Source organism: Strongylocentrotus purpuratus, unplaced genomic scaffold, assembly GCF_000002235.5.
Source record: "Strongylocentrotus purpuratus isolate Spur 01 unplaced genomic scaffold, Spur_5.0 spur5_scaffold_21, whole genome shotgun sequence".
Lineage (NCBI taxonomy): Eukaryota > Metazoa > Echinodermata > Echinoidea > Camarodonta > Strongylocentrotidae > Strongylocentrotus > Strongylocentrotus purpuratus.
This window is the reverse complement of record NW_022145607.1, coordinates 3,691,333-3,717,898: the sequence shown is the minus strand read 5'-3', so window position 1 is coordinate 3,717,898 and position 26,566 is coordinate 3,691,333. Positions and strand designations below refer to the sequence as shown.

Sequence of the window (26,566 nt, the reverse complement as noted above, 5' to 3'; positions counted from 1 at the left end):
TGCCGAATATTTATTTTTAGATTGTATGTGGTATTCTTCTTTAATCAGGAAATTATATAAGAAATATGATTTAAAATTACATGTATAATTGTAAGCTGGAAAGTTAGTATTCAGGTAAGAAGCATCGATTATGTCCCCTGGCGAAATTGTGTCCACGTGTATAATATGGTAAAGAATTATCTAACGACGTATTGTTCTTCACAAGTTCAATGTTAAATGCGTATACAAACATTAGTGTTGCTGGTTTCGAGTTTAATGAATTGAAGAGTCCTTTTTTTTAAAGACGTGAATTCGTTTAACTTTTTGACTCTCGATGATGATAACGATTTATTGACACAGTAAAATATAACATAAAGATGTGTTCATTATATCGTGATACCCCGAACCAAGGATATAGGATTTTATGTCTGAGCTCCTTGCATATCGTTGCATGAACTCAACTGACTGGCGCTAATATTTGATGCAATTGATACAAATTTGATCTTTATCATTTTTGTTATGATTCTGCTTTATATTACTGTTTCAGAGAAAGCACTGTCTAACGAGAGCCATGACAATTCACACCTGGCACAAAGCTCCAAATGGACCCGATTTGGTCAGCCAACACAATCTGAGGTAGGGCTACTTCAAAAATTCAACTGCTAAGAAGTATTTCGTGAGAATTCGATAATGTAGTTGTCAAGTTTGATATTGATTGAAGTGATGATTGATTATTGTTTTACCTGACTGCTAAGAAAACATGTTCGTGTATATGCTTGTAAATAAACAACCAGTGGACCGATGGCTTTACGTCCTCTTCGAGGGACTTGTTATTGAGGACTAATGCCTTACCGGGACCTCTCTGTTACGAGGCCACTGCTCTACCACTGAGCAATCGCGCCTTCTCGGAAAAGTAAATTGAAATAATGCTTTTAAAGGAGTGACAAGTAGGGTTTTGATGTTTTTCCTGGTTGGGATTTGTTTAGCCTCTGCCGAAAATTTAGAAGAACTGACGATCTTTCGGTTATTTTCTCGTGGTTGGAATTATTTGTATCCTCTACATAAAATTCAAAAATCTGATGATCTTTTGTGTTTTGTTCTGTTTTCGTTTTTGCTCATATAGTTAAGTGTTTGGCTCTCGCTTTGTCCCTGTCGTGTACGTGTATCATAGATAATAGTTATTTACTGTACGTTGTGGGGAGTGAATATACATGTATGTATATACCCATTGCCTATATACTAGCCTTTAGACAAGGCCTCATGTCTGATAGACGCCGAGCGACTAAAAAGAGACTAATCGCGAAAACCCGAGTGAACGCCAGAGCGAGTGGCCCAGCCAAGTGGCCTTTAGTTATCTGGTTTGGATTTCTTAAACCTAGTTTCCGACTGGAATTATCTACCGAAATGGTAGCATCCAATCACCGAACGTATTATCGCGTGACGTCGGCATATATTATCTATCACGTTCACAGTAAACTCTACGAAGTACGAATCATTTTATATACAGGGAAAGTCCAATTATCTCACTTACAGATGTTAGCTCAAGTCATCAAATGCTTCCTAATTTATTGTATTTTGCATGTAACATAGATTTGGATTTGATATTTTGTATTAATCATGTATATGTTAATCTCATAAGCAAAACTAGTTTACGTCTTTTACTTTTTCTTACGTGTTTTGATAATGAACGAATCACGAACGAAATCAACTGAGAGATTGCCATTCTGATTGGTCAATAAATCCTAAGTCATGAATAATTCATGCAAGCAGTAAAATCCAGAATCCAAAAGGCCTCGTGGGCGTGGCTAAAGCCACTCGATCGCGCTTCCACCCCGGGTCGCTAGACTCATCTCAGCCGCTGATTGGGGTAGAAATAGCCAGAGTCACGAGGCCTTGTCAAAAGGCTAATTGCCTATAGGACCTGGCGTAAATATTCATAATTGAATGACACACGCCCTTAAGACTAAAACAACAACAACAACAACAACTGCGTTGTATTTTGATTAAGCCTATGGGAATGAGGTCGGACGGGAAACCTTCGGTGGGCGGAGGCATTTAAAGTGATTGCAGTTTACATTTTTAATAAAACATGGCTCTGAAAAGATTGAAAACCGATCAAACTAATGAAATTGAAATTCGAACATTTAAACAGAATGTACAATAAAATAAGGAATTTTACCATTTTACCATTTTGTTTCCTTTCAGATGTCCGATATGGAGCAAGATTTTGAGGTGCTCGCCCAACTCCTTGACCGGATCTTCTTTCTCGGTATTCTGGTCACACTCCTTGTCATAACTCTCAAATTCATGATGATATGTGATGCGCCCTTAGCGACCTCCTGAGATGATATTCCTGTAAGAAGCTGCATTTCACAACCTTAAAACCCAAGCTAATTAAAAGGCAACGGGACGGAATTCATGATGCTAAGTAGTGAGCCCTTAGCGACCTCCTGAGATAATATCCCTGTAAGAAGCTGCATTTCACAACCTTAAAACCCAAGCTAATTAAAAGGCAACGGGACGGAATTCATGATGCTAAGTAGTGAGCCCTTAGCAACCTCCTGAGATAATATCCCTGTAAAGAAGCTGAATTTGACATCCTTGACACACGAATTTAAACAGCAACAGGACGAATTTAAAGCCCCTCTGAACTAGTTTAGCCTGGAGGGCCAGGAAATCAGATCTCAACTGACATAAGAAAAAGGGGATCATGGGGGACCAACGGGTACTGCTTAGGCATTTTTAGATATATAGAGGGCGCAAGTAGCTAAAAGTAGTGCAGTCGCGCTTTAAGGAAGATTTTTGAAAGCTTTACAGAAGTAAGAGGAAGTAGACGACGCGTAATCTCTAAAAATATTAGGGACTTTTAGATTTGCACGTCGACATAGTGCATTGCTACGTGAGAAGTCATTTTAAGGCACTGCGCATGCGTCACGTCGTCTCCATCGTCGACTATTAGAATCGGGAACGCGTCCACCTTGATTTCCCGTCGTCCTAAATCTTAAACGCCGTGCACTTGTTTTCACATATGTGACAAAAAAGTCAGAGATATAACTTTGTCTTTGAGCAACAACAGTTTTCACGAAAAGTATTGTGGTACCCTTCTCTCTATTCTAATTAAAACTTTTTTGTCTTGAACTGTGAAAGTCGAATTAGTATGTTCTAGCATCCGTAGAAAGGCGTAAATATTCATGAATGAACGATACACGCCAATAAAAAAATAAAACAACATCAACAGATTTACAGCTACATATGTAAACGTTGTATCATCCGCTCAATCTGACTTGTGTGCATAGAACAAATAAGCATTTTTCCATGAAAAGTGAAGTTTTCTAAAATGTGCGTTTCTTTCCAGCATTGGGGCGCCCGGGAGTCACTCGGGTAACATTTCATAAAGTATAATATAAAAAGACCATATGCAAAATTTCTGTACTTTTGTCGGAAAAAATACATTTATCCAGCACAATGTCGTTCTTTTTGCGTTGGAGAAGAGCAAATAGCGAGTTTCAATCACACTTTGGCCGCTCTCGCAAGCTCTCACTCGTTTCACTGTGGTCAAGCGACTTTGGGGCAAGCGGTTAATGAAAATACTAATCGTTAGCTTTCTTCTGGTATTAAACTTGTTTTGATTGATTGTATAATTTTGTCGGAATAAAGGAAACAAAAAGGCTCGACCAATAACTTATCGGTGTCTGAATTGAACTTTTGACCTTGAATTCCCTGATGCAAGCGCACTAATGACGTCATCTCGCGCTAAATCGGCGTCTTTTATCGTAAAATGCGACACTTTCACAATGTTTATACATCTTTTTTTAACTATTAGTAAGATTTAACATATTTTTTCTGATATCACTGAAGTTTTGGGTTTTATTTGATGAGTAATTTTGAAATAAGAGCCATTTTACTGTTTTAATTTACTGGATCGTACCATTAAAGTCGCAGGGTAGAAAGATGCATTTTTCAACCGCGCCAAATTTAATTTACGTTCCGACATTTTGTTAAATGGGTTCGTGACTGTTGTTAAGAATCCACTGCTTTCTGCTCCAACTAACGTCCACATGCGGAGTCGTTTATCAACTAAATTATTCAAATTTATGGATGCTTCCTAGCTTCCAAAGTGTTTGTGTTGCTGTTGAAGCATTTCATTCAACTGCTTTCATTCTTTGTACTCCAATTGCCAGAACACAAATTTCATTTTGGGTTTATAGTTTCATCGGAGTCGTTTATCAACTATATGTATTCAAATTTATGAATGCTTCCTCCCCAGGTGTTTGTGGTGTTTATGCATTTCATTCACCTGTTATTATTCTTTGTACTCCAATTGTTAGAATACAAAATGCATTTTGGTTTTATAGTTTCATGCAATAAGTAAGTCAATAAAAGAGTATGTTCTGCATAATAAAAACAATGTGTGTCCCTATTGTAAAATGTAATGTGTCCCCTCATTTTGTAATAGTTAATTTACCCATTTACATAATGGAACTACCTGCCCGATGAAGCCAGTGGCCTGTGACCCCTGACACTCAACACCGTGTGGGAGTCAGTTTGTGATCAACTTCTTTTATGAGACAAATACAAGCAAACGTTTCCATATGTGGCAGTGGCAATGTGCATGAGCTTCGCCTTCGCACCGGCCAGCCAGCTGGTGTCTTTTTTGCATTTGGGTGCGCGCGGAATCTCCTTTGAAATTTGGCGCGCCGTTCATGACTTAGCATCACGCCTACTTCCTGTCGACGTGTATCGCCTAATGAAATCTAAAAGATTTATATATATCTGTAGTCCATGGGGGTGTGCCGCTCTAATGGGTAACTTTTTCACCAAGAAATCCCTAAACATGGGTCCCACTTTTAATAACAAAAATACCATTACAAAAATGGGTCAGTTTTTTTTTTATTTAAAAAATTTTCGGACTCGAAAATTGTTTTTAAAAGGGTCTTTTTCGAGAAAAATGACCCCTTATAATGGGTAGGGGTTTCGAGGCTTGAGCGGCATACTCCCGTCCAAACCAAAAATGAGTACCCCCTCCCCCTCCCCCGGGCTGTAGTCAACAGGGGCAGTTGACTACGTTGACACCCATGATCAGTGGACGTTCACGCCGTTCTCGTCCACTCAATCTAAAAGTCCCTGGTATTAGAAAAGGAATCGAAATGAAAGAAATGATTGGGTTTGTATATTCCATATTTATGATGTAATCTTTGAGCAGCTTTTTGTCTGAATTTTAAACGTAAGAAATGTCCAAGGTAGTTATACCATGTATAAATATCGGAGCTAGTATGACAATTATAAGTCTGGTATTATATACACATGAAGAATAATATATTCTAGTAAATCTAATCTGTAAATATAATAAAGTACATTAAATTGCATGAAATCGTTTACATATACGTGTAAATGCCAATAAATGCCAATTGTTTATGGTATTTTAGGCAGTAGTAACATGACACATTTAAATAATTTTAACTAACTGTTCTGTAAGATTTTTGCAATGTATATATCCAATTCGTGTAATTAATGTGCAATTCAGTTGTGAAACTGCCATTCATGAAAGATGCAATAAAATACCATTTATCTATCCATCTATCTAAGGTATATGAATAATATCATTCATGATCATAAACCCTTAGCTTTTAGGTGTGCAGTGTAAGCATACATTGCAATAAAATAAAATAATTAGCACCTCTAAGTATTTTCTTTTATGCTCTCATATCTAAATTTCAAAATATTCCCCCTTCTTTGCTGTCGTTTTGTTTTTTGACTAAAAATATTTACACAAAAGATTTAACGAGTTGATAGACCATGCAGGGGGCGCTTCACAAAGATCCCAAGATGAAGTTATCTGTAAGTTGGACTTAAAAATTATGGAGAGCCATTTGAAGCCTCGTAATGAAATATATTCAAAAGAAAAATTCAAGTATTTTAGACTTTTCATTAATATCTACATCAAGAACATAAAATCTCCCATGATAATAGAAAATATGGATGATTTGAATCAACATTTTATTCCTTTAAAAATTACTTTTACAAAATATTTTTAAAGATGCTAACGGCTTTCCATAATTTCCAAGTCCAAATTAGAGGTAAGATCAACTTAAGATCTTTGTGAAACACCCCCCCCCCCCTCGTTTGTTCAATTTCTGCATGTTTCTCTTTCTAATCCCTGATTACTATCCATCTCATTCACCTTCTATAAATAATGGTTTCTCTATGGATGACATCTACTTCGTTTACATTAGTGGTTTCTATGTCGGACAAGCCTCTGACAATTATTTTGAGTTGTCAAGAGAAACTTTTTGTTTGAAATGTATGCATTACATTAGTAAACAGGTCGATCGTTCTGGGACTGTGTTAAATTAACTGTTATAATGCCTATATAGCCCTATGTCATCATGCATCTGTATATCAGACCCTCTGTATCTCCCAACACTAACTTGCACCACTTTTCACATTTAAGTTTTAAATATTGTGATACAGTATAACTTATTCATCATATCAATAATGTCATGGATAGGCACAGATCGGATAGACTAAAGACACTTTAAAAGGGACTATATTTCACTCATTTATTAGATTCAAGCGAGCACAACATGGAATACATGTACATATAATATTCAGCACTTACAATATGGCAATATTTGGTGCAGAGCATATAAGTATTAATATATATAAGCTTTGTATCAAGGTTTATTGAATACCACTTTATTGGAAAACAAGTCGAATTCACACTTCAATAACTGATTAAATATGATAAATAGATTTTAATTATTGCTCTACTATCATGCGGCAAAACAGAGTAAGATTGTGGATACACGTTATATGGCTAGGATGGCTTTAATGATAAAACAATTCTGAAAGCAAATTGGCAGAAAGTGAAACTCACTCTAAATATTCATCAGGACGGAATATATGAAAAGATTTTTAGTTGAAGTTAGTTTTATAATCTTTCATATTAAATTCATCATAGTTTTGAAGACAAAATGTTCTGTCACATTTAATTCAATATATTCAGCCAATCATTAAAAACAATTTACAATCACATTGGTACTGGTACAATTATAACATGATGACAGGCTATGGACCCCTGAAAAGCAATGCTTGTAAAAAGGGCCCATTATCATACGATTAAATATAAATATAATAAAAACATACTATAACAAAATTGTATTTTGTTTTGTATATAGCGCCTTGTGTAAGTAATTAGAAAAGTGCGCTTCATGAATATTTATTTATTTATAGAGAGAGAAAGTGTGTGTGTATGTGTGTGTGTGAGAGAGAGAGAGAGAGAGAGAGAACTTACTAGAGACTAAACAAAGGCACTTATGAGGATGGAAAATGTACACTTATTGCAAAGGAAAATGGAAACTTTTCAAAGGAAAAGGGATACGTGTCAAAATAAAAGGGGCACTTATCAGAGGTGGAAAGGGGAAGGGGCATTTAAAACAATTAATAGGGGCACTTGGCAAAGTATTAAAAGGGGCACTTTTCCTATGAATGAAGGAGCACTTTTGGGGTACTTGAAAAAGTGTGGAGGGCATTGTGCCCCCTACCCCCCCCCCCCCCCGGAGCGCCGCCTATGTTACCAACACGAACAAGCCAACAAAAAGCCAATATTGGCATTGGCTGGAATAAAACGTATAAGGCGCTAACTCGTTTTCAACGGCTGACTCAAAATTACCGAATATTTTGTGGGGCACCACATAATTAGAAATGGTTTATATTTATGGATATTTCAGCTGTCTCTGAGGCGTTTTAGATCAAACAAAGATGATGTTGTCATTTAGATTGTATATTCTTTCAAATTCGACACTCAGTTTTTCATTATCTCACAAAAAAATATTTTGTGTAGCGCCCTCTGCAACAAAACTCAACTTTCCCTTTAATGTGCATAATTATATGCCCAAACTAAGTGGTAAAATACGTCAGCATGCGCACGCATTTATTGGCACGTAATACATTGTTCCTCTTCCACCCAATATTTACCTGTCTAATTTATATATATGTCTATCTATGCCTTTCTAGGGTTTTTACGTGCGCGCAGTCATCGTAAAACGACGGTCTTGTTCCAAAGTAATCCATCCTTATCTTGCCCTGCATTAATATCATTTACTAATCTTTAGCAGCTACGGAAACATTACGACTAGGAACCTCATCAGTGGAATCAATGTTCATTTCTTTCTAAAACTATCAGAATATCGGCGATTCATTCTTCATCATGGATAAACTGTTCGTCTTTTTGATTTGTGGATCTGTTATCTTACATCATGTATGCGGTGGTGAGTAAAATGATTATTTTGCCTGTAGTATCAATTTCGTTGGTTTTCATAAATGATTTGTGGATCTTTTATCTTACATCATGTATGCGGTGGTATAAATTGTATTGTTTGAACAGATGTCGAATATGTTATCAAATTAAATGGAAAAAAATAAATGTTTATTTGAATTGAATTGAATTGAATTAATGAAAGGTTTAAAAAAGTGAATATGTGTTTTGAGCGAAATTATCGAAAAATGACAATACTGTACATGCATGTGCACGAGGGAGAATAATTGAGGCAAAACGGAGACACCAAGTAAGAAATGAGATAAACATTGTGAGTAGGGTTATGAGTTATTTATGGGCTACAGCCCTTGGAGATTGTAAAACTTCGCTTTTAGGAAATTATCATCGTATATGATGTCTTGTTATATAACTTTTGTATTTGCATGTGCTCCTTGGTATTATACTCAGGAATAATTTACAAGTGCATACTGTTTACTTGTATTATGATAATTTTATATAGTGTATTTCTTTATCATGTCAATTTTTTTGTAAAAATTAACATTGTACAATTTAGCCCCTGGGCTTCGATGCATATTTGTTAATAAATAAAACATATTATTATAATTATGTATTTTTTTTATTTTTAAGTGTCAAACGCTACGGTTAATATATATTCATATAGGTTATGTACCCTAAAATCAGTGGTTAGAATCTGGAAAGTTGGTATTCTAGCAAGAGACGAAAGTCACCCATTTCGACCAAATCGTGTCCGTAAATAGAAAAAAGGAGAAAGAGAGAAGAAAGTGAAAAAAATATAACAAATTAAGTAAATGAAATACAACTTATTATTTTTTATGAAAATAATCAATTATCTAATATGATAAAAAGAGTGCTCATCTGTGTTTAAAAAAAGGGGGAAAAAGACAGATCTTAATTTGCACGAAATGTGACAATGTAGAAATATCGGGTACATATGTACATGTAATTACGTTTTTTAAAGATTTTCGTTTTTCGGAAACAGACTGAGGTGAAAATAGTGTTATAAGTGTGACCAATACACGATTGTTTTGATTTTACAATAGCTTTCTAGGATGAAAATAAAAACGGGCATTTATGTTTTGATATCTCCTGTATACCATTTGAATCATCAATAATTCGTTCCTGTTTTTCACGAAGTGACGGTAGTGAAGAAAATCCGCACGCATATTGTATGGGATTATCATTCACTACCGTCACTTCGTGAAAATAGGGACGAATTGTTCCCTTTACAATCCACCTATTTCGAGGCCGAGAGATTATAATTGCCTGTTCTTAACAAGGAGAAACCAGAGAAGGATTTAACGGGGTGGATCCTATTAGTGTTAAGCTTTGATTAGGTTGTGCCTATCCCATTTAGCCATTCATTAGTTTAGTACGTCGGTCAATTTTTTAGCAATAACCCTTGGCTTTATTTACATTAAAATTTCACGTGAATGAGGGAAATGAGCTTTGATGAGCTTCGGTGGCATGGATTCTTGATGAATTAGAAAGGTTAATTAGTACTTTCCACTTCCATTCTGGCCCCGAATATCCTCATTGTTTGAAGTTAATTGTTTGCATTCTCCTATTTTGAATGTATATCCTATGAGTTTTTGGCTGGTCGAAGTTGTCTATTTGCTTATTACGTTTTAATGCCATGATTGTATTATTAGATGCTGACACGCGAACAGGAAATGGCAGTCATCAAGGTGAAGAAGGGCGCCTCATACGTCATCTACTGGATACTGGATATGACGTCAGGGAAAGACCTTTCGTCCAAGATGGCGGACCAGTTCTCTTCAACTTGAGTCTTCATCTTATTGCAATTTCAGATCTCGTAAATGTCCATTTCATGAACTGCATTCGAGGGATCAGGGCTATTAGATTATTTTTAAATTGTATACTTTAAACCCTGCCATCGTCTTTCAAATAATTTATCATATTGACTGATGTTTTTTAAACTGTAGGCCCCTAGTACTAGTAATCGTGTTTATTTTAGAGTAAACTAATCAAACAATCGTCAACAGTTTGTGAGTATATCTATGTTATGATAATTCTATACAATTCCTATGTATTTCATCAATGATGTTGCGAAACCTTATATTGTTCCATTTTGCAATTAACAGCTGATACGAAACCTTATATTGTTTCATTTTGCAATTAACAGTGTAAACAAAATTAATGTATGTATAAGAGATTCTTCTCTGAAACGCTTAGTCCTTCGATTCAAATTACTACTTAAAGGTAGGGTATCCTACAGACACTACTACATAATACAATAACTTGCCATTATGAAATGGAAATCTATTTTTGTTTAAAATAAGTCTTCTTCTAAAGAAAGGGGAGATGTCTTAATGAAGGAAATTGCAGTCATTACACAGATCGAAGTAATATTTCTTTCTTTTTGTCTGTATTTCTTCAGAACGCCCGGACTCAGATATTGTCTGGAATATCTTGGTTTCTCGTGGTAAGTGTTCAGGAGCTCAAGATGGAAGAAAGAAGGGGGTTCAGGGGGTTCGCCTTTCTGCTTTTATCTTATTGGATTGATATAAAGTGCGAGGAGGGAGCGGGTTCAGCTGTGTGTGGGGGGAGGGCACAGCGGGGTCGGGAGGAGGGGGTCTGAGAGCGGATACTGTCATCTTATTCTCCCTTTCTCTTCCTGTCATTCTATTTTCTTTTGCAATAAATTTTGGGGCACTTGCCCCGTGCTTCCCATGGCTACGCCAGGGGAATATATCATTCGCACTTCATGTTTTCTCCTACTAGGACTGGTACGATGATAGGCTGACTTGGGATCCTAAGGACTATGCTGGCATAGGATCTTTTACTGTCAACATCGATCAAACATGGTCACCAAAATTATACCTTCAAAACACGTAAGTATTACTGTGACAGAATTACCTGTGCATGCCCTTGATTCCGAACATAGATTTCCTATACAAGGAGATAAGTAATTAAAATTTATTAGTCGGGATTAGCGTAATTAATGTAGCATATAAATTTCCACGCTCATGTCAGTTTTCTTTTAGGGAAGTATTGAAATACAGAAAATAACAGATAGAAACAACTGGATGTAAGGCTAGACCTATGTACAAATTTCTAAGATAAAATATAAAAAGTAATTCTTTATTTTATAACTTCTTCTTAAATACGCAGTTATATCAAACTGCGTTTTACACATTTTCATGTCATGGTTATTATGATAACTGTAGAGCGCCAGGAGTGTCAAGTCTGACAGACACGAGCACTATACAAGAACCACTATAATAATTGTTGTTGTTTTTTATTATCATTAATATTATCATTATAAGTAGTATAATCAATATTTGTCTTATTATCATTGTTATTATTATTACTATTATCATTCTTATTCATATAATAATTGTTATCATTATTACTTTTATTTTTATAATTATTATTATTATTATTAAAATCATCACTATAGATACTATTATTATCATTATTATTAGTAGTAGCAGTAGTATTAGTATTAATATAATCGTTATTGTTATTATTATTATAATCATTACTAATATTATTATTATTAGTAGTTTTATCATCATTCTTGTTATTATTATTATTACTATTATTACTATAATTCTTATTATTATTATCATCATCAGTATACTATTGTTATCATTATCATCATTAGTAGTATTAGTATTATTTTTTTAATCTTTATTGTTATAGTAATGATATTATTAATATTATTATCATTATTATATATTATTGTTATTATTGTTTTATTACCATTCTTATCATTATTGCTAAAATCATTATTATAAATCGCATCTTTATTTTGTGAATATGTCAAAGGATAATCTACTTTATTTGAATGTTTTTCTTTTCTCTTCTTCAAAACAGCCTACACATATATTTTTTTCTAAAAGTGATATGATTGTATATTTCCCGAATAATAATAATATTAATACTCAGTTTTTATATAGCGCTTATTAGAATCACTAAGCGCTTCCAAACTTGGAGATTATTACCCCGGCTTTAGCTGTGCTGCCATTGCGGCATTCGAATGCACGAATAGGCTAGGGCAATATAGGAATGAAGGCGATTTCCAATATAGTTCTTAAATTTGAATAAACAAAATACTATAACATAATAATAATAGGTCCGTTAATATAGCGAAGCCACTACCGTGTGAATCAAAAAGAGTTTACACCTACAAAATTGCTAATTATTTTTAAAGATCATATATGAATAGTAAATTATTATACATCTTATGAAAGCGTGTTTTAACCCAGATCATTTGGTATCATTTTTGTGTGGTATGTGTTCACCCTTGAATGAACAGGAGGCATTTGTTTGCAAGGGTGCAAAAATCGACTGAATGAACAAAATATGAACCATGTTTGCTCTAAGCCGATCTAATTGAGATAGCGCCGAGGCAATCAGAGGCATTCCCCATTAATAGGATAGGCTTTAATTCACCGCGTGATTATAAGTGGGATCATTGGGATGTAATGATGGTTATAATGGATGGCCGGTGTGACCGCGCCGTTCGCCCTACTATAGTTTCGTTTGTCCGTCAGACATAATATGCGGGTTTTCTGCTCGCACGGATCGTTGACATTTCTGAAAGCTCTACTAATTAATTTCTAATCATGGCAGCTTTCAACTAATCTGATTAAAAACTAACACTATCAGGTGATGGAAGATAGTAGAGATGATTAATCAAAATTATGACGTTCATTGTTCATTTTTTTTTAATTGATATAGGTTTTCCCAGCCAATTTTGCTCCTTTTTTCATCGCATCTTATAAAACGTTTAATTTCGGCGGAGGCTGTCATTCAAAAATGTACTTCAGTCATTAAATTGAGAGTATCGGTCACGGGATTTTGCACTTTTATCCTTCAAATTCATTCCGTCTAGCAAGTGTGCCAAGATCCATTCAGATTCGTCGACATTTGCCGGAAGGTGATCTCGAGCATTCAAATTTGCGAATGGGCAGTCAATTTCGTAACATGTTTATTCAAATCAACATGAATGTTGTTTATGTAGTCCCCTACCTGTTGTATTTTAAAAAATTTCTATAACTATAAAAACGAAAAAGAAATCATGGAAATTAGAGGAACAACTAAAAGAAATTCCATAATACTCACAATTCATATTTGCCTCTCCACAAACCCTTTTACTGGTTTTCTTTACTATTCTGCAATTAATTATTAAAGGGCAACCCAACCCTTCTAATAAGTTGATTTGAATGAAAGCAGAAACATAAGAGAAACAGAATGGCGAAAGTTTGAAATAAATCGGACCAATATTAAGAAAGTTATGAGTGTTTGAATAATGAGATCACTACAGCTGTGTGAATCTCATATCGGCAATTTTATCAATAGATTGTGACGTAGGGACGGATTACTCTCCCGTTTGTCGCGTACAAAAATATCACTTATTTTTGTTTTTCGTCCAAGTGCCTTTACCCTCGGGGCACTAGTCAAAATATCATGGAGAGTAAATTGTTACAAATATAGGTCCTCTAAAAAGAACAGACCACCCAGAGTCACACATTTATGAAAATTTGAAATTTTAGTCCTTGTGTATTGGAGCAAATAGGATAGTTGTACGCCACTACATCACATGGACATTATCAATTCAGCAAATTTGAAGAGCCCATACCTATAGTAATTGCAACTTTCAAAAAAGTGTAACTTTCTATTTTAAAAAATCCGATTTCATTAACACTTTCATCAGTATGCTTTTCTGATTTTTCTGCTTTATTCTAGACAAGTTTGCTATCAAGGTTGGATTTCCCTTAAATCATTAAAAAAAACGTTAACATATTATATGCGAAAGATGCATGGTTATTAGCCATCTTCGTGTGGTTTAAAAAGGTATTCAACAAATCTATTTTGTGTAAAGGCTATAATTTGTAGGTAGACGCATGAATATCGATATATTTTATTAACTTCATTATTGTTGTAATGTAACATAAATTGCAGTCACGGTCAAATTGAATTTTCAATAACTATGATGATTTTCATTGAGGCCTGTGCCAGAGTGGAGGTGGTGATCTAATCGTTCTTTCTAATCTAATATGTTGGGATTAGCGGAGTGACAGAATGAATTGAATGTATCAAATGAAATGCCTTGAGCATTTAATTAAAATGGATAATGGCGCTATATAAATCTCATGTATTATTATTATTATTATATGCATTTTGCAGAAGCAAAGTAACACACACACACACACACACACACGCACATACGCGCGCACACATGTTCGTTGACATTTAATATTTGATATGTGTGGCATGATTTTAATTTTGTTAGGGATGTTATTTTGATTTGCAAAGACTGAATTGATACCCAAATCCCAATTGTTTTATTCAAACATCACATAAGTAACTTTGGCGCAAATCGATTTTTGCACTCTCGCAAACAATGCCTCCTGTTCATCCAAGGGTGAACACATCCACACAAAATTATACTAAATGATTCGGGATAAAACGCTTTTTCATAAGATGTATACAAATTTAGTGTTCATAGATTAAAAAAAAAATAATTAGCAATTTTCTAGGTGTAAACTTTTTTTTGGACTCACATTGTATATGGCAATAATAAGGGCCACTAGGAAGATCAGCAATGATGCTGATGAGGTTTCTTCATAAATTGTTACCGGGGACATTTATTATCAGACCTTCATAAATATCCTTTTAATCAAAATTCCAAATATTTTGCTGTAAACTTGTTATTTCTGTGTTTTGAATGATATTCCTAGTGTTCTTGACGAGCCGGTGAACCCTATTAAACATGACGTCAGTCAAACGTATATCAGCTATGACGGACATGTACATCTAGAATCACCATTGTTACATCATACATCATGTGACTTAGATCTTCAGAAGTTTCCATTTGACGTGCAGGAATGCGGGTAAAGTTTCGTCGGATTTATCTTATGAAGAAGGGTCCATTGTGTAATAACTATACATACATGACTTATTCAATGATAGATCACTTGGAAACATTAGTATTAAGCGTTACATAAATGCAACTGTTATCATTATTATTCTCATCATCATCATTAGTTGAAGTATTTGTAACAGTACAATTAGCATTAGCATTAGCATTATCATTATTATTATTATTATTAGTAGTAGTAGTAGTAAAAGTAGTAGAAGTAGCTATAGTAGTAACAGTATAAGTAGTAGTAGTTTTAGTAGTAGAAGTAGTAGTAGCAATATTAGTGGTAGTTGTAGTTGTAGTAGTAGTAGTAGTAGTAGTAGTAGAAGTAGTAGTAGTAATATTAGTAGTAGTAGTAGTAGTAGCAGTAGTAGTAGTAGTAGTAGTAGTAGTAGTACTAGTAGTAGTTTTAGCGGTACTAGTAGTAGTAGTAGTAGTAGAAGTAGAAGTAGTAATATTAGTGGTAGTTGTAGGAGTAGTAGTAGTAGTAGTAGTAGTAGTAGTAATATTAGTAGTAATAGTAGTAGTAGTAGTAGTAGTAGTAGTAGTAGTAGTTTTAGCGGTAGTAGTAGTAGTAGTAGTAGTAGTAGTAGTAATATTAGCGGTAGTATAGTAGTAGTAGTAGTAGTAGTAGTAGTAGTAGAAGTAGTAGTAGTAATATTAGTGGTAGTTGTAGTAGTAGTAGTAGTAGTAGTAGTAGTAGTAGTAGTTTTAGCGGTAGTAGTAGTAGTAGTAGTAATATTAGCGGTAGTATAGTAGTAGTAGTAGTAGTAGTAGTAGTAGTAGAAGTAGAAGTAGTAATATTAGTGGTAGTTGTAGTAGTAGTAGTAGTAGTAGTAGTAGTAGTAGTAGTAATATTAGTGGTAGTTGTAGTAGTAGTAGTAGTAGTAGTAGTAGTAGTAGTAGTAGTAGTAATATTAGTATTAATAGTAGTAGTAGTAGTAGTAGTAGTAGTAGTAGTAGTAGTAGTAGTTTTAGCGGTAGTAGTAGTAGTAGTAGTAGTAGAAGTAGTAGTAGTAATATTAGTGGTAGTTGTAGTAGTAGTAGTAGTAGTAGTAGTAGTAGTAATATTAGTATTAATAGTAGTAGTAGTAGTAGTAGTAGTTTTAGCGGTAGTAGTAGTAGTAGTAGTAGTAGTAGTAGTAGTAGTAGAAGTAGTAGTAGTAATATTAGTGGTAGTTGTAGTAGTAGTAGTAGTAGTAGTAGTAGTAGTAGTAATAATATTAGTAGTAGTAGTAGTAGCAGTAGTAGTAGTACTAGTAGCAGCAGCAGTCAATAGTTTTACCTTAATATTGTCATCAAAGAAGTCGGAATTAATGAAAGCAATATACGTAATGTTGTAATGCGGCCTTAAAGTACAAGTCCACTCCAAAAATAAATTACTTTCAATAGAAGCAGAAAAATCAGACAAACCAATCAAAAGAATTTTGAGCAAAATCGGATAACTAACAAGAAAGTTATGAATTGTTGATAAAGTTGTAAAACTATAGAATAATGGAAATCACTACACAAATTGCCAATTTGGTTATCAGTTTGTGACGTCATGTCCTCACTATTTATCAATTGTTTTTAAACAGTTTAATCCCATTAATTTCTCTTTTTATCCCCAAAAACTTGATTTCCCCATGCCTTTGCCCAGGTTATTTGAATCATATTGCGTGCATGACATTGCACAAAATCTTTTATGAACTTTGAAGCATGTATACTTTTTTCTGAATAATGTATATTCATAAATATTGATTTTATCTAAATTGTCTATCAAAAGTCAAATTTTTCATGATTTAACTGAAAATTACTCTATATTAGTGCATCCACACAAAAACATATTACTATCAATCTAACTTGAATGCTGGTGTGAAGAAATTAAATTCTTAGCGGGAAAATAGGAAATTTATATTATCAATATAAAGAAAACAATTAGTAGATAGTGGGGACATGACGTCACAGACTCATGAGTAAATTTCCAATTTGTCTTGTGATTTTCATTGTTCCATAGTTTTACAGACTTTTTCAAAAATTCACAACTTTCTTATTAGATATTCGATTTTGCTCAAATTTTTTTTGATTGAATTGTCTGATTTGTCTACTTCTATTGAAAGTGATTTTTTTGGAGTGGACATTAAAATGACTCGTTAACATTGTTGAAGGTTGATGAAAAAAATTGCTTATTTTTTGTATAAAATGTTACTTATTGTATTCCTTCTACGATACTAACCCTCTGATATGAAAAAAATCCTGAACAAATTCTCAAACCACAAAGATATCTATGGTTTTCTTTAAAGGCGTCACCGTGCAACACCCTCTAACAGTAACAGTGATTAACAGTAAATACTCCCAAACATTATTAAATTTTCCCAACCGTTTTTCCATGAAAAAAGACATAAAACAGGCTATTGAAAATCTTTCAACACTTAAATGTCTGGAATGGTATGTAGAGCCAATTTATTGCCTTGTGTCGATTTACATTCACCTAAAATGTAATTAGGTTGTAATAATATAGTTGGGATAATTAAGGAATCGATCAGATCAGTTTTCCCCAATTTGTATCATTAATAACGATCCGTTTTCACTCAAATGTTCAGATTATCTTTAATTGTACATTGAGCATTGAAGTCACTACCTTAGCACCACTTTCTCTCATCTGAAAAATGTTACCAAGTCCCTCAGTGGCGTAATGAGCAAAAACGTTTGGGGGGGGGGCTGACAAAAAAAATCCAAATCACCCCCACTCTAACATGCAGTCCCTGCTGAACGTTTCTCGAAATTGGGTCTAGTGGCAAAGCCCGGCGGGGGTCAAGGGGCGGAGCCCCTAAGCTCAAGGGGTATGGGCATCAGTGGCGGATCCAGGAATTTCTTACGGGGGGGGGGGCACAAAATGGCAAGGGTTGAAATGTAAAACGATGAAGCAACAGAACGAGGCTTTAACGGCGAGGGAGTGGAGTGACCAAGCAGGGGGTGGGTCTGGGAGGGGGTTCTGGCCCCCTCCCAGAGTAAGAAGCGTTTGCAATTTTAAAACCAAATTAGACGTATTTTCAGGCACTTCCTGGCAGGGGCGTCGCTAGACCTTTTTTAGTGGGGGGGGGGGGGGATGTAGAGGCCACCGATTACCGACAAAACTAGCCACCAATTACCGACAAATATTCAATATCTACAAATAACCCTATAAACCCGGGGCCGAAGCTTAAACAAAAATTCATATGGACTATCTATAGTACTTGCATATGCGCGAAATGGTCATTTTCCTCGAAGACATAAATATACGTATTATTTCTTCAATTTAGTCAGCATCATAGCTATATATTTTAATGCAGGCGCGGAGCTAGGATCTTATTTTAGGGAGGGGCGGTAGTGAGCAAGAGAATCACTTAAAAGCGCGCTCATTAGGGGGTGTGGGTGATGGGCCTCCTGCGCGAATCGCGGAAGCTTAGACGTTTCCTTTTATAATTATAAGGAAAAGAAGACGATTAATTGTACCGTTTTCGACTAGTAATCCTTGGCTGAATAAAGTTCCCCCACCCCCTCCCATCCCCCACCCCCCTCTTTCACGTTTCATTAAATTATGAGAAAAAGCAGACGATTCGGTGTACTGTTTTCGACTCTTAATCCTTATCTAAATGAAGCTTCCCCCTCCCGCGCGAAGCGCGGAAGTTTTGACGTTTCATTAAAATTATTAGAGAAAGAAGACGATTCGTCGTACCGTTTTCGACTCTTAATAAGCCCTATTCTTCTGTATTCAGTTTCCCCCCTCTCGCGCAAAGTGCGAAAGCTTTGACGTTTCCTCATATCATTAGAGAAAGAACACGATTCGTTGTACCGTTTTCGACTCTAAATAAGCCCTATTAATTTTGTCTGAACTCAGTTTTCCCTCTCGCGCGAAGCGCGGAAGCTTTGACGTTTCCTTAAATTATTAGAGAAAGAAGACGATGGTTGTACCGTTCTCGACTCGACTAAATGAAGTTTTCCTTCCGCGCGAAGCACGGAATTTTTGGCGTTTCATCACAATATATAGAAAGGAAGACGGTTCGTCGTACCGTTGTTGACTCTTAAACCTTGTTTGAAATTAGTTTTCCCGAAAATTTTAAACCTCTGATTTCTTTAGCTGATATTATAGAAAAGTGAAACTTCGAGCAAAAACAAGTATTGTAGTTGTAGTCACTCTCGAAGTCGTCACAGCGGATAAGAAGACACAGTTCGTAGGGAAAAAAAACTTGTCGGCCGACCGACAATATACACTGTTGCTCATAACGGTGGAATATTTTTTTTTATCCCAATTTATGGAATTATTTTAAAAATAATTTAAAAATACTAGATCTAGATAATAGTATACAGTCTCAGATTTTATTGAATAATAATTTGCCAATATGTGTTTTGCGTGACTGCTAAAGCATGTCTGTTATGCTACTATGTTTATCAACTAGGGGACCTATGCCCTTAAGTCATAAATGACAGTAATGAGGATTAATGCCTCACAAAAGGGCACTAATATAGCACATCGACACGGTGTTGATCCTGGGGCCTCACAGTTACGAGGCCATTGCTTTGTCACTGAACCAGGACTGTACGTAGCAGGGGCTAGGGTAGGGGGCAGTTTCCATAAATTAAAAAAAAACAGAAAATGCAATAAATTTTCAATAATTTATTGCATTCTACCCCGGTCCCCAACATTAAAAAATCTTCTGTGTGCCCATGCATTGAGCCATAATGCATGGCCGTCCGGAGGATTTTTTAATGTTTGGGACCGGGGTAAAATCCAATAAATTATTGAATATTTATTGCATTTTCTGTTTATTTTTTTAATTTATGGAAACTGCCCCCTACCCTAGCCCCCGCTACGTACAGTCATGGTTCAGTGACAAAGCAATGGCCTCGTAACTGTGAGGCCCCAGGATCAACACCGTGTCGATGTGCTATATTAGTGCCCTTTTGTGAGGCATTAATCCTCATTACTGTCATTTATGACTTAAGGGCATAGGTCCCCTAGTTGATAAACATAGTAGCATAATATACATGCTTTAGCAGTCACGCAAAACACATATTGGCAAATTATTATTCAATAAAATCTGAGACTGTATACTATTATCTAGATCTAGTATTTTTAAATTATTTTTAAAATAATTCCATAAATTGGGATAAAAAAAAATATTCCACCGTTATGAGCAACAGTGTACATCTCACCGACTTCAAACTTCTGCATTGATATAGTACACGAGGATCGATCAAGAATACCGACACAGCTGACCCAACACAGCAACATATTTACCCGTTTCTTTCTTGCTCCCTCGACGAGACGACTCCACCCAACAACTCCCTTCTCTCTTTTACTCCCGCTCCTCCTCTCTCAGACTCTTACCTCCCTTCTCTCTCCTCTCTTTCATCTCCCGTTTCGTTTGTTTCCCTTTCATTTTTTTTTCTTCTTTTTTCTTTCTTTTCCTTTCTTTCCTCTCCTCCCTCTTTTTCTTTTTTCTCTTTCTTTCTTCTCTTTTCTTTCCTTTCTTTTCCTTTCTTTCTTTTCTTTTCCTTTTTTTTCTTCTTTTCTTTCCCCTTTCCCTCTCTTTTTTCCCTCTCTTTTTTTTCCCCTCTCTTTTTTTCCCTCCCCCTTTTCTCTTTTTTCCGACGGCAGCGCAATTTTACCGACAATATCCTGGGTGCGACACCCCCCCCCCCTTGGCGACGCCCCTGCTTCCTGGAGTAATATAATATGACGTAAAATTGCTTTCTCCTACCCCTTCCAAGAGTAGGGATCTATTGCAATTTGAGAACCACATTTGGCGCATTAATGTCCACCGGCACTTCCTGGAAAAAAAGAGGCCTTCTTGAATTCAGACAAGATTAAGAGTAGAGACCGGTACAACGAATCGTCTTCTTTCTTTAATAATTTAATGAAACGGCAAAGCTTCCGCGCTTTGCGCGGGAGGGGATTCGTTAGAAGTTAGAGAAAAGTGATCTGACACGTCGTGAGACGTTGTATAGATTATGCTTTGATGCCGGTACTTGACTGTAGTACTTGCAAAAATTATACTGAGTGTATAAACTGTGTCGTTATCGGGGGCGCGGCTAGATTTTTTTCAGTGGGGGAGGGGGGAAGGGTGTAGAGGCCACCGATTACCGACAAAACGAGCCACCAATTACCAACAAATATAAAAATGCCAATGTCCAAATGCCTACAATTTTAACCCCATAAACCCGAGGCCAGGAACTAATTAATTTTTTAAGTTCCCCCCCCCCTCCCGCGGAAGCTTTGACACTTCATTATATTATTAGAGATGGAAGACGATCCGTTGTACCGTTCTTGACTCTTAATTCATGGTTCGCCCCTCCTGCGCAAAGCGTGGAAGCTATGACGTTTCATTTAATAATTAGAGAAAGAAGACGATTCATTGTTCCAACCCCGACTCTTAATCCTTGTCTGAATTCAGTTCCCCCCCCCCTCCCGCGCGAAGCGCATAAGCTTTGACGTTTCAATAAATTATTACTCTTAATCCTTGTCTGAATTCATTTTCGTCCATCCCGCGCGAAGCGCTGAAGCTTTCACGTTTCATTTAATTATTAGAGCAAGAAGACGATCCGTTGTACCGGTCTCGACTCTTAATCCTTGTCTGAAATCAGTCCCCGGCCCTCCCGCGCGAAATGCGGAAACTTTGTCTTTCAATAAATTATTACTCTTAACCCTTGTCTGAATTCATTTTCGCCCATCCTGCGCGAAGCGCGGAAGCTATCACGTTTCATTAAATTTATAGAGAAAGAAGACGATTCATTTTATCGTGTATTTGTCTGAATTCAGTTTTCCCCCTCCCACGCGAAGCGCGGAAGCTTTGTCGTTTTATTTAATTATTACTCTTAATCCTTGTCTGAAATCATTTTCGCGTTTCATCAAAACCGTTCTCGACTCTTAATCCTAGTCTGAATTCAATTCCCCCCCCCCCCTCCCGTGCAAAGCGCGGAAGGCTTTGCCGTTTCATTAAATTATTAGAGAAAGAAGACGATTCGTTGTACCGTTCTCTACTCTTAATCTTGTCTGAATTCAATTTCCCCCACTATATGTGCAGTGTTACATGATGTAAGTATGGAACGCTCGTTCGCAAATCTGTGCACGCTCAGCCCGAGTGGTAGGTAGCATGTTATCTCCCGGCAGTGCTTTGCACAAAGCTTCTGGAAAGGATTTTTTTACCAGTGTTACTGTTGGTGGCCACTATAAGGCCCTTAGTGACAATAAAAACATAAGCTCTTCCTGGCTTTTTGGGGGAATGGGTCAGTTTGCAAGAATTAATGGAAAAACTAGCATTTTGTTGAAAATCATGTGATATCACGAACATATACATCACTTGTGAAAAAAAGTCGTGGTTCAATTTTATTTGGGGGGGCTGAAGCCCCCCCAAGCACCCCCACCAGTACGCCAGTGAAGTCCCATGCAGGGGGTGGTAATTATTAATTGCTTTCCATGCGTCGATCGGGGAATAGATTTCTAAATTAACTATATTCATCAATTTTCTTTAAATTCAGTATTTTTTGTCAAGGTTCTTTTGCCTCTCCACCGCTAGATTATTTTCCTCATTTACTGATTAATTTTCTGTGCACATACCGTGCATTTATAGAAGCTTGATATTTAAAATGTATTGCCATGTCAATTCGTCTACACATAACATTTTAGATGGTGAGGAAACGCATTTACCGCCTCGAAACCTTTGTCGATAAATAATGCACTCAATAAATATGCTAGGCTTGAGAGATGCGCATTAACTTCATTGAAAATGCACATCACCATGAACCATTATTATCCCTCCATCCAGTCGTCAATTAGCGCAGCAAGGCGGCTGTACTGCTAAATTGCCAACCAAAGTCAATTTGTTATGAACTAAATTGCACTAGTTGAGATGGAAACTTAATCATTATGTTTGAAGGTTTTTTTATTAAAGCAAATAAAAGGAACTCTTAAAAATAGAGGGTTTTGAGCATGATCGTAGGAACTAAAAAAAAATCATCCTCAGACAATTTTGATTGCCTTGTCCAGCACCATCGATATCTCTTGAAATCCGAAAACATTATAACGACGTATGACATTATTACATTGAACATTATTTCTATGGGATATCAAATATGGTAATGAAATGGCTGTTTGGTCAATCTTTCGTTATCGAGTTTTTGTGGTATATTAGATTTAAGAGACGCATTCACTATTCACAGAACTTGTGTTGAGTGAAAGATTCTAGAGGCAAGAATCAAACGTATCCCAATCCCTACCTTGTCAAAGATTCGCATTTTAGGATAAGGCTTTCTAAAACTAAAATTAATTTGGAAACTAACTGTTTCAAGTGATAGGCCCCATACTACCATGACCTATTAAGAAATTGAAACGAAGTCATGGAACTTTAGACGACAATACTTTTTTTAAAGATTAAATAGTGTATAAGTCTTCGATCTAATTGTTGTTTTGTTTATATTTCACTGTCCGTTTGTATGTTGTTTTGCTAGTTCGACTGTCTGTTTATCTTTCTGTATTATAGGCTCGAATTCACTACGCAGAATACACCCATCCACTTGGTGAAATTAGACACAACCGAAATCGTAATCGCTAACCCAAACGTGAGCGCCGAATACAACGTCATAGGCTCCTCAACACGTTCTGATTACATCACTCTACTTGACAACGTCACTTATGAGATCATGGGACTGGTTTTCAAGCTCGAAAGACTGCCGAAATTCTACGTTCAGAACGTGACATTACCGATAACTTTCCTCAGCTGGTTATCGATATTCATTTTTATCATTCCCGCCAAAAGTGGAGAGCGCCTCTCGGCAGCCGTCTCTCTAGTTCTTGGTCTGACGGTGTTCCAGATCGTCATTACAGACAACCTGCCCAAGAGCTCTAGAGGTACATATTTAGGTTGATTCGAACCGATGTAATATATGAATAAATATGAGTAAATACCATTAACTCTTTCTATGGTATTCCTCTGCCATAAGAGAGAAAATGAAGTTTTTAGTGCGTAGGGTAGTCAGAATTTTTATTCTACTGACAGCTTATTAGAAGTTCCGTGTAGTTAAATCAACATGATACACATTCTCAGAGTGGGTAAGGCGGATCATTGCTACGTTACTCTACCCCCCCCCCCCCCCCTCCCCCACTACTCAGTGTTATTTACGGGCCGATTTCGCAGTAGTCATAACAGTGACGTGAACTTTGGCGAAATTTATTTAAAATATTGACCCCTTTTCACTGATTCACTAATTCACTAATTCACAGGTAAAACGGCCCCGGTCATATCATACGTTAGTGAGTGCTTTATTATCACCATAGTCGTGGCTATCATGTCGGCTATCGTTATCAACATCAGTCATCGAAAAGGCAACATCCAGAACAAGTTCTTCAGGAGCCTCTTCTTCGAGTACGTTGGACCCTGGTTCCTTGTTGGTGGTGTTGGATGTGGCAAGAAGAAGGCCCCGGGTTCGAATCCCAATGAAAGCTGCAAAGTTGGAGATCTGGAGATGAAGGATAGAAATGCAGGCAAGTTCGGCTTAAATGTTGACACTGTCTTCATAAACCTTGCACATGTGATGGATAGGCGTATGTGTACCGTTTGGCCAATGGTGATATCTCTTCCACGATATCAACGTTTTGACACTTTTTGTCGTGAAAATTTAATTTCGTAAAAAAAAAAAAAATTATGTATAATACAATTTTTGTTAATTATTAACCATTAAAAACAGACAATCAGTCTGCTAGAATATGACCAGCCTGTTGCCCGAATAGACTACAGGTATTTTCAAAATTCTTGGGTGTACCGAATATGTATTTTTAGATTATTATGGTAGGCCTATTCTTTTGAAATTAGGAAATATATAAGAAATATAAATTCAAAATTACACGTACTCGCGTATGAGTGTAAACCAGAAAATTGGAATTTAGGCACAACGCATCTGTCCCCTGGCGAAATTGTGCCCGTGCGCTTATGGTAAAGAATGATATAAACGGCGAATCGTTCGTCAAAGTTAAATGCGTAAAAAATGATAGTGTTGTCGGTTTCGAGATTAATTGAAAATATATTTTTATAAAGACGGAAAAACGTGAATTCTTTGTACATGCGGACCATAAAAAATAACGATTTATTGTTAGAGAAAAAAAAGGAAAAACGTGTGTATACTATGTCGTGATGCCCGAACTCAACTGTCCCTGACGGAGTGACTGTCGCTGATTATTTGATGCAAATTTGATGACGGAATAATGTAGGCCTATCTTTATCATTTTGTTTATATGATTCTGCTTGTTATTTTTGTTTCAGAAAAAGCACTGTCTACTGAGAGCCTTGGCGATTTACGAGTTGCATGGGTGAAAACGCTAACCTCAAATTGGACCCGAATTGGTCAGCAACCACAATCTGAGGTATGATTTATTAGAAACTACTTCTAAGAAATATGTTGTCAGAATTTGATAATGTAGTTGTCAAGTTTAAAGGGCAATCCAACTCTTCTAATAAGTTCATTTGAATGAAAGCAAAAAAAATTGAGAAAACAGAATGGCGAAAGTTTGAAATTAATCGGACCAATATTAAAGGGACCTGGTAACATTGTTCAGATGAGAGAAATTGGTGCTAAGGTAGTCTGATTTTTCTGCTTTATTCTAGACAAGTTTGCTACAAAGGTTGGAAAATTAAATTGAAAGAATGATTTTCAAATTAGTCACAAGTAGGGTGTGATGGGTTTTTTCCTGGTTGTTTTATCTTTTATCTTCTGCCGAAAAAATAATGTGATAATCTGATGATCTGTTGTCTCTCATTCTGTTTTTGTTTTCCCGCATTGGTAAGTCTTTGGCTGTGTCGTGTACCTGTAAATAGATCATAGTTGTTTGCAATACTTTGTGGGGAGTGTGTATATTATCCCATTGCCTATGGAACTGAAATTGGACATTTAACAGCTAGAATGGTCATACTTACAATAAAATAAAGAAAAAGTAAGAATTCTATCATATTTCCTCTTTCAGATGCCTGATATGGAGCAAGATTTTGAGGTGCTTGCTCAAATTCTTGACCGGATCTTCTTTCTCGGTATTCTGGTCACACTCCTTGTCATCACTCTCAAATTTATGATGCTATGTGGCGAGTCCTTAGCAAGCTCCTGAGAATCTGAGATGATATCCCTTTAAAGGAGCTGCATTTCACTTCCTTGAAACCCGAGCTTAAAAGGGTACAGGGCGGACTTTAAAAAGATTTTGGAAGCGTTTCAGAAGCAAGAGGAAGTACACGTACTCTTTAAAAGTGATTTGTAAGAGAAAAGGGATCGAAATGTACGAATTTACGGTGTTTGTATATTCCATATTTATGCTGTAATCTTTAGACAGATTTTATACCTTAATCATAATTATATGCACTTAAAATTTGCCAAGGTTACAATGCAATTACATA

The 26,566-nt window shown here is 36.1% G+C and overlaps 1 protein-coding gene and 1 long non-coding RNA gene across 2 annotated transcripts; both read left to right on the top strand.

Moving 5' to 3' along the window:
* The first annotated feature begins 9,935 nt into the window (after window positions 1–9,935).
* On the top strand, window positions 9,936–15,301 carry LOC105440509. The gene is made up of 4 exons (XR_004065826.1): window positions 9,936–10,091; window positions 10,677–10,721; window positions 11,021–11,130; window positions 14,989–15,301. It is a non-coding gene; the product is annotated as an uncharacterized LOC105440509 (long non-coding RNA).
* Window positions 15,302–23,635: 8,334 nt separating this feature from the next.
* On the top strand, window positions 23,636–26,283 carry LOC100889334 (neuronal acetylcholine receptor subunit non-alpha-2-like). Its single transcript, XM_030995092.1, has 4 exons — window positions 23,636–24,039; window positions 24,412–24,672; window positions 25,448–25,548; window positions 26,146–26,283. The coding sequence occupies exons 1-4, from the start codon at window positions 23,832–23,834 to the stop codon at window positions 26,281–26,283; spliced, it is 708 nt and encodes a 235-aa protein (XP_030850952.1). The 5' UTR covers window positions 23,636–23,831.
* Window positions 26,284–26,566: the final 283 nt, after the last annotated feature.

Excerpts from the sequence above, each read along its gene's own strand:
- LOC100889334 (XM_030995092.1), top strand. The coding sequence starts at position 23,832 with ATGGGACTGGTTTTCAAGCTCGAAAGACTGCCGAAATTCTACGTTCAG. Across the intron at positions 24,040-24,411 it reads CCTGCCCAAGAGCTCTAGAG|GTAAAACGGCCCCGGTCATA; the intron begins GTACATATTTAG and ends ACTAATTCACAG. Across the intron at positions 24,673-25,447 it reads GATGAAGGATAGAAATGCAG|AAAAAGCACTGTCTACTGAG; the intron begins GCAAGTTCGGCT and ends TTTTTGTTTCAG.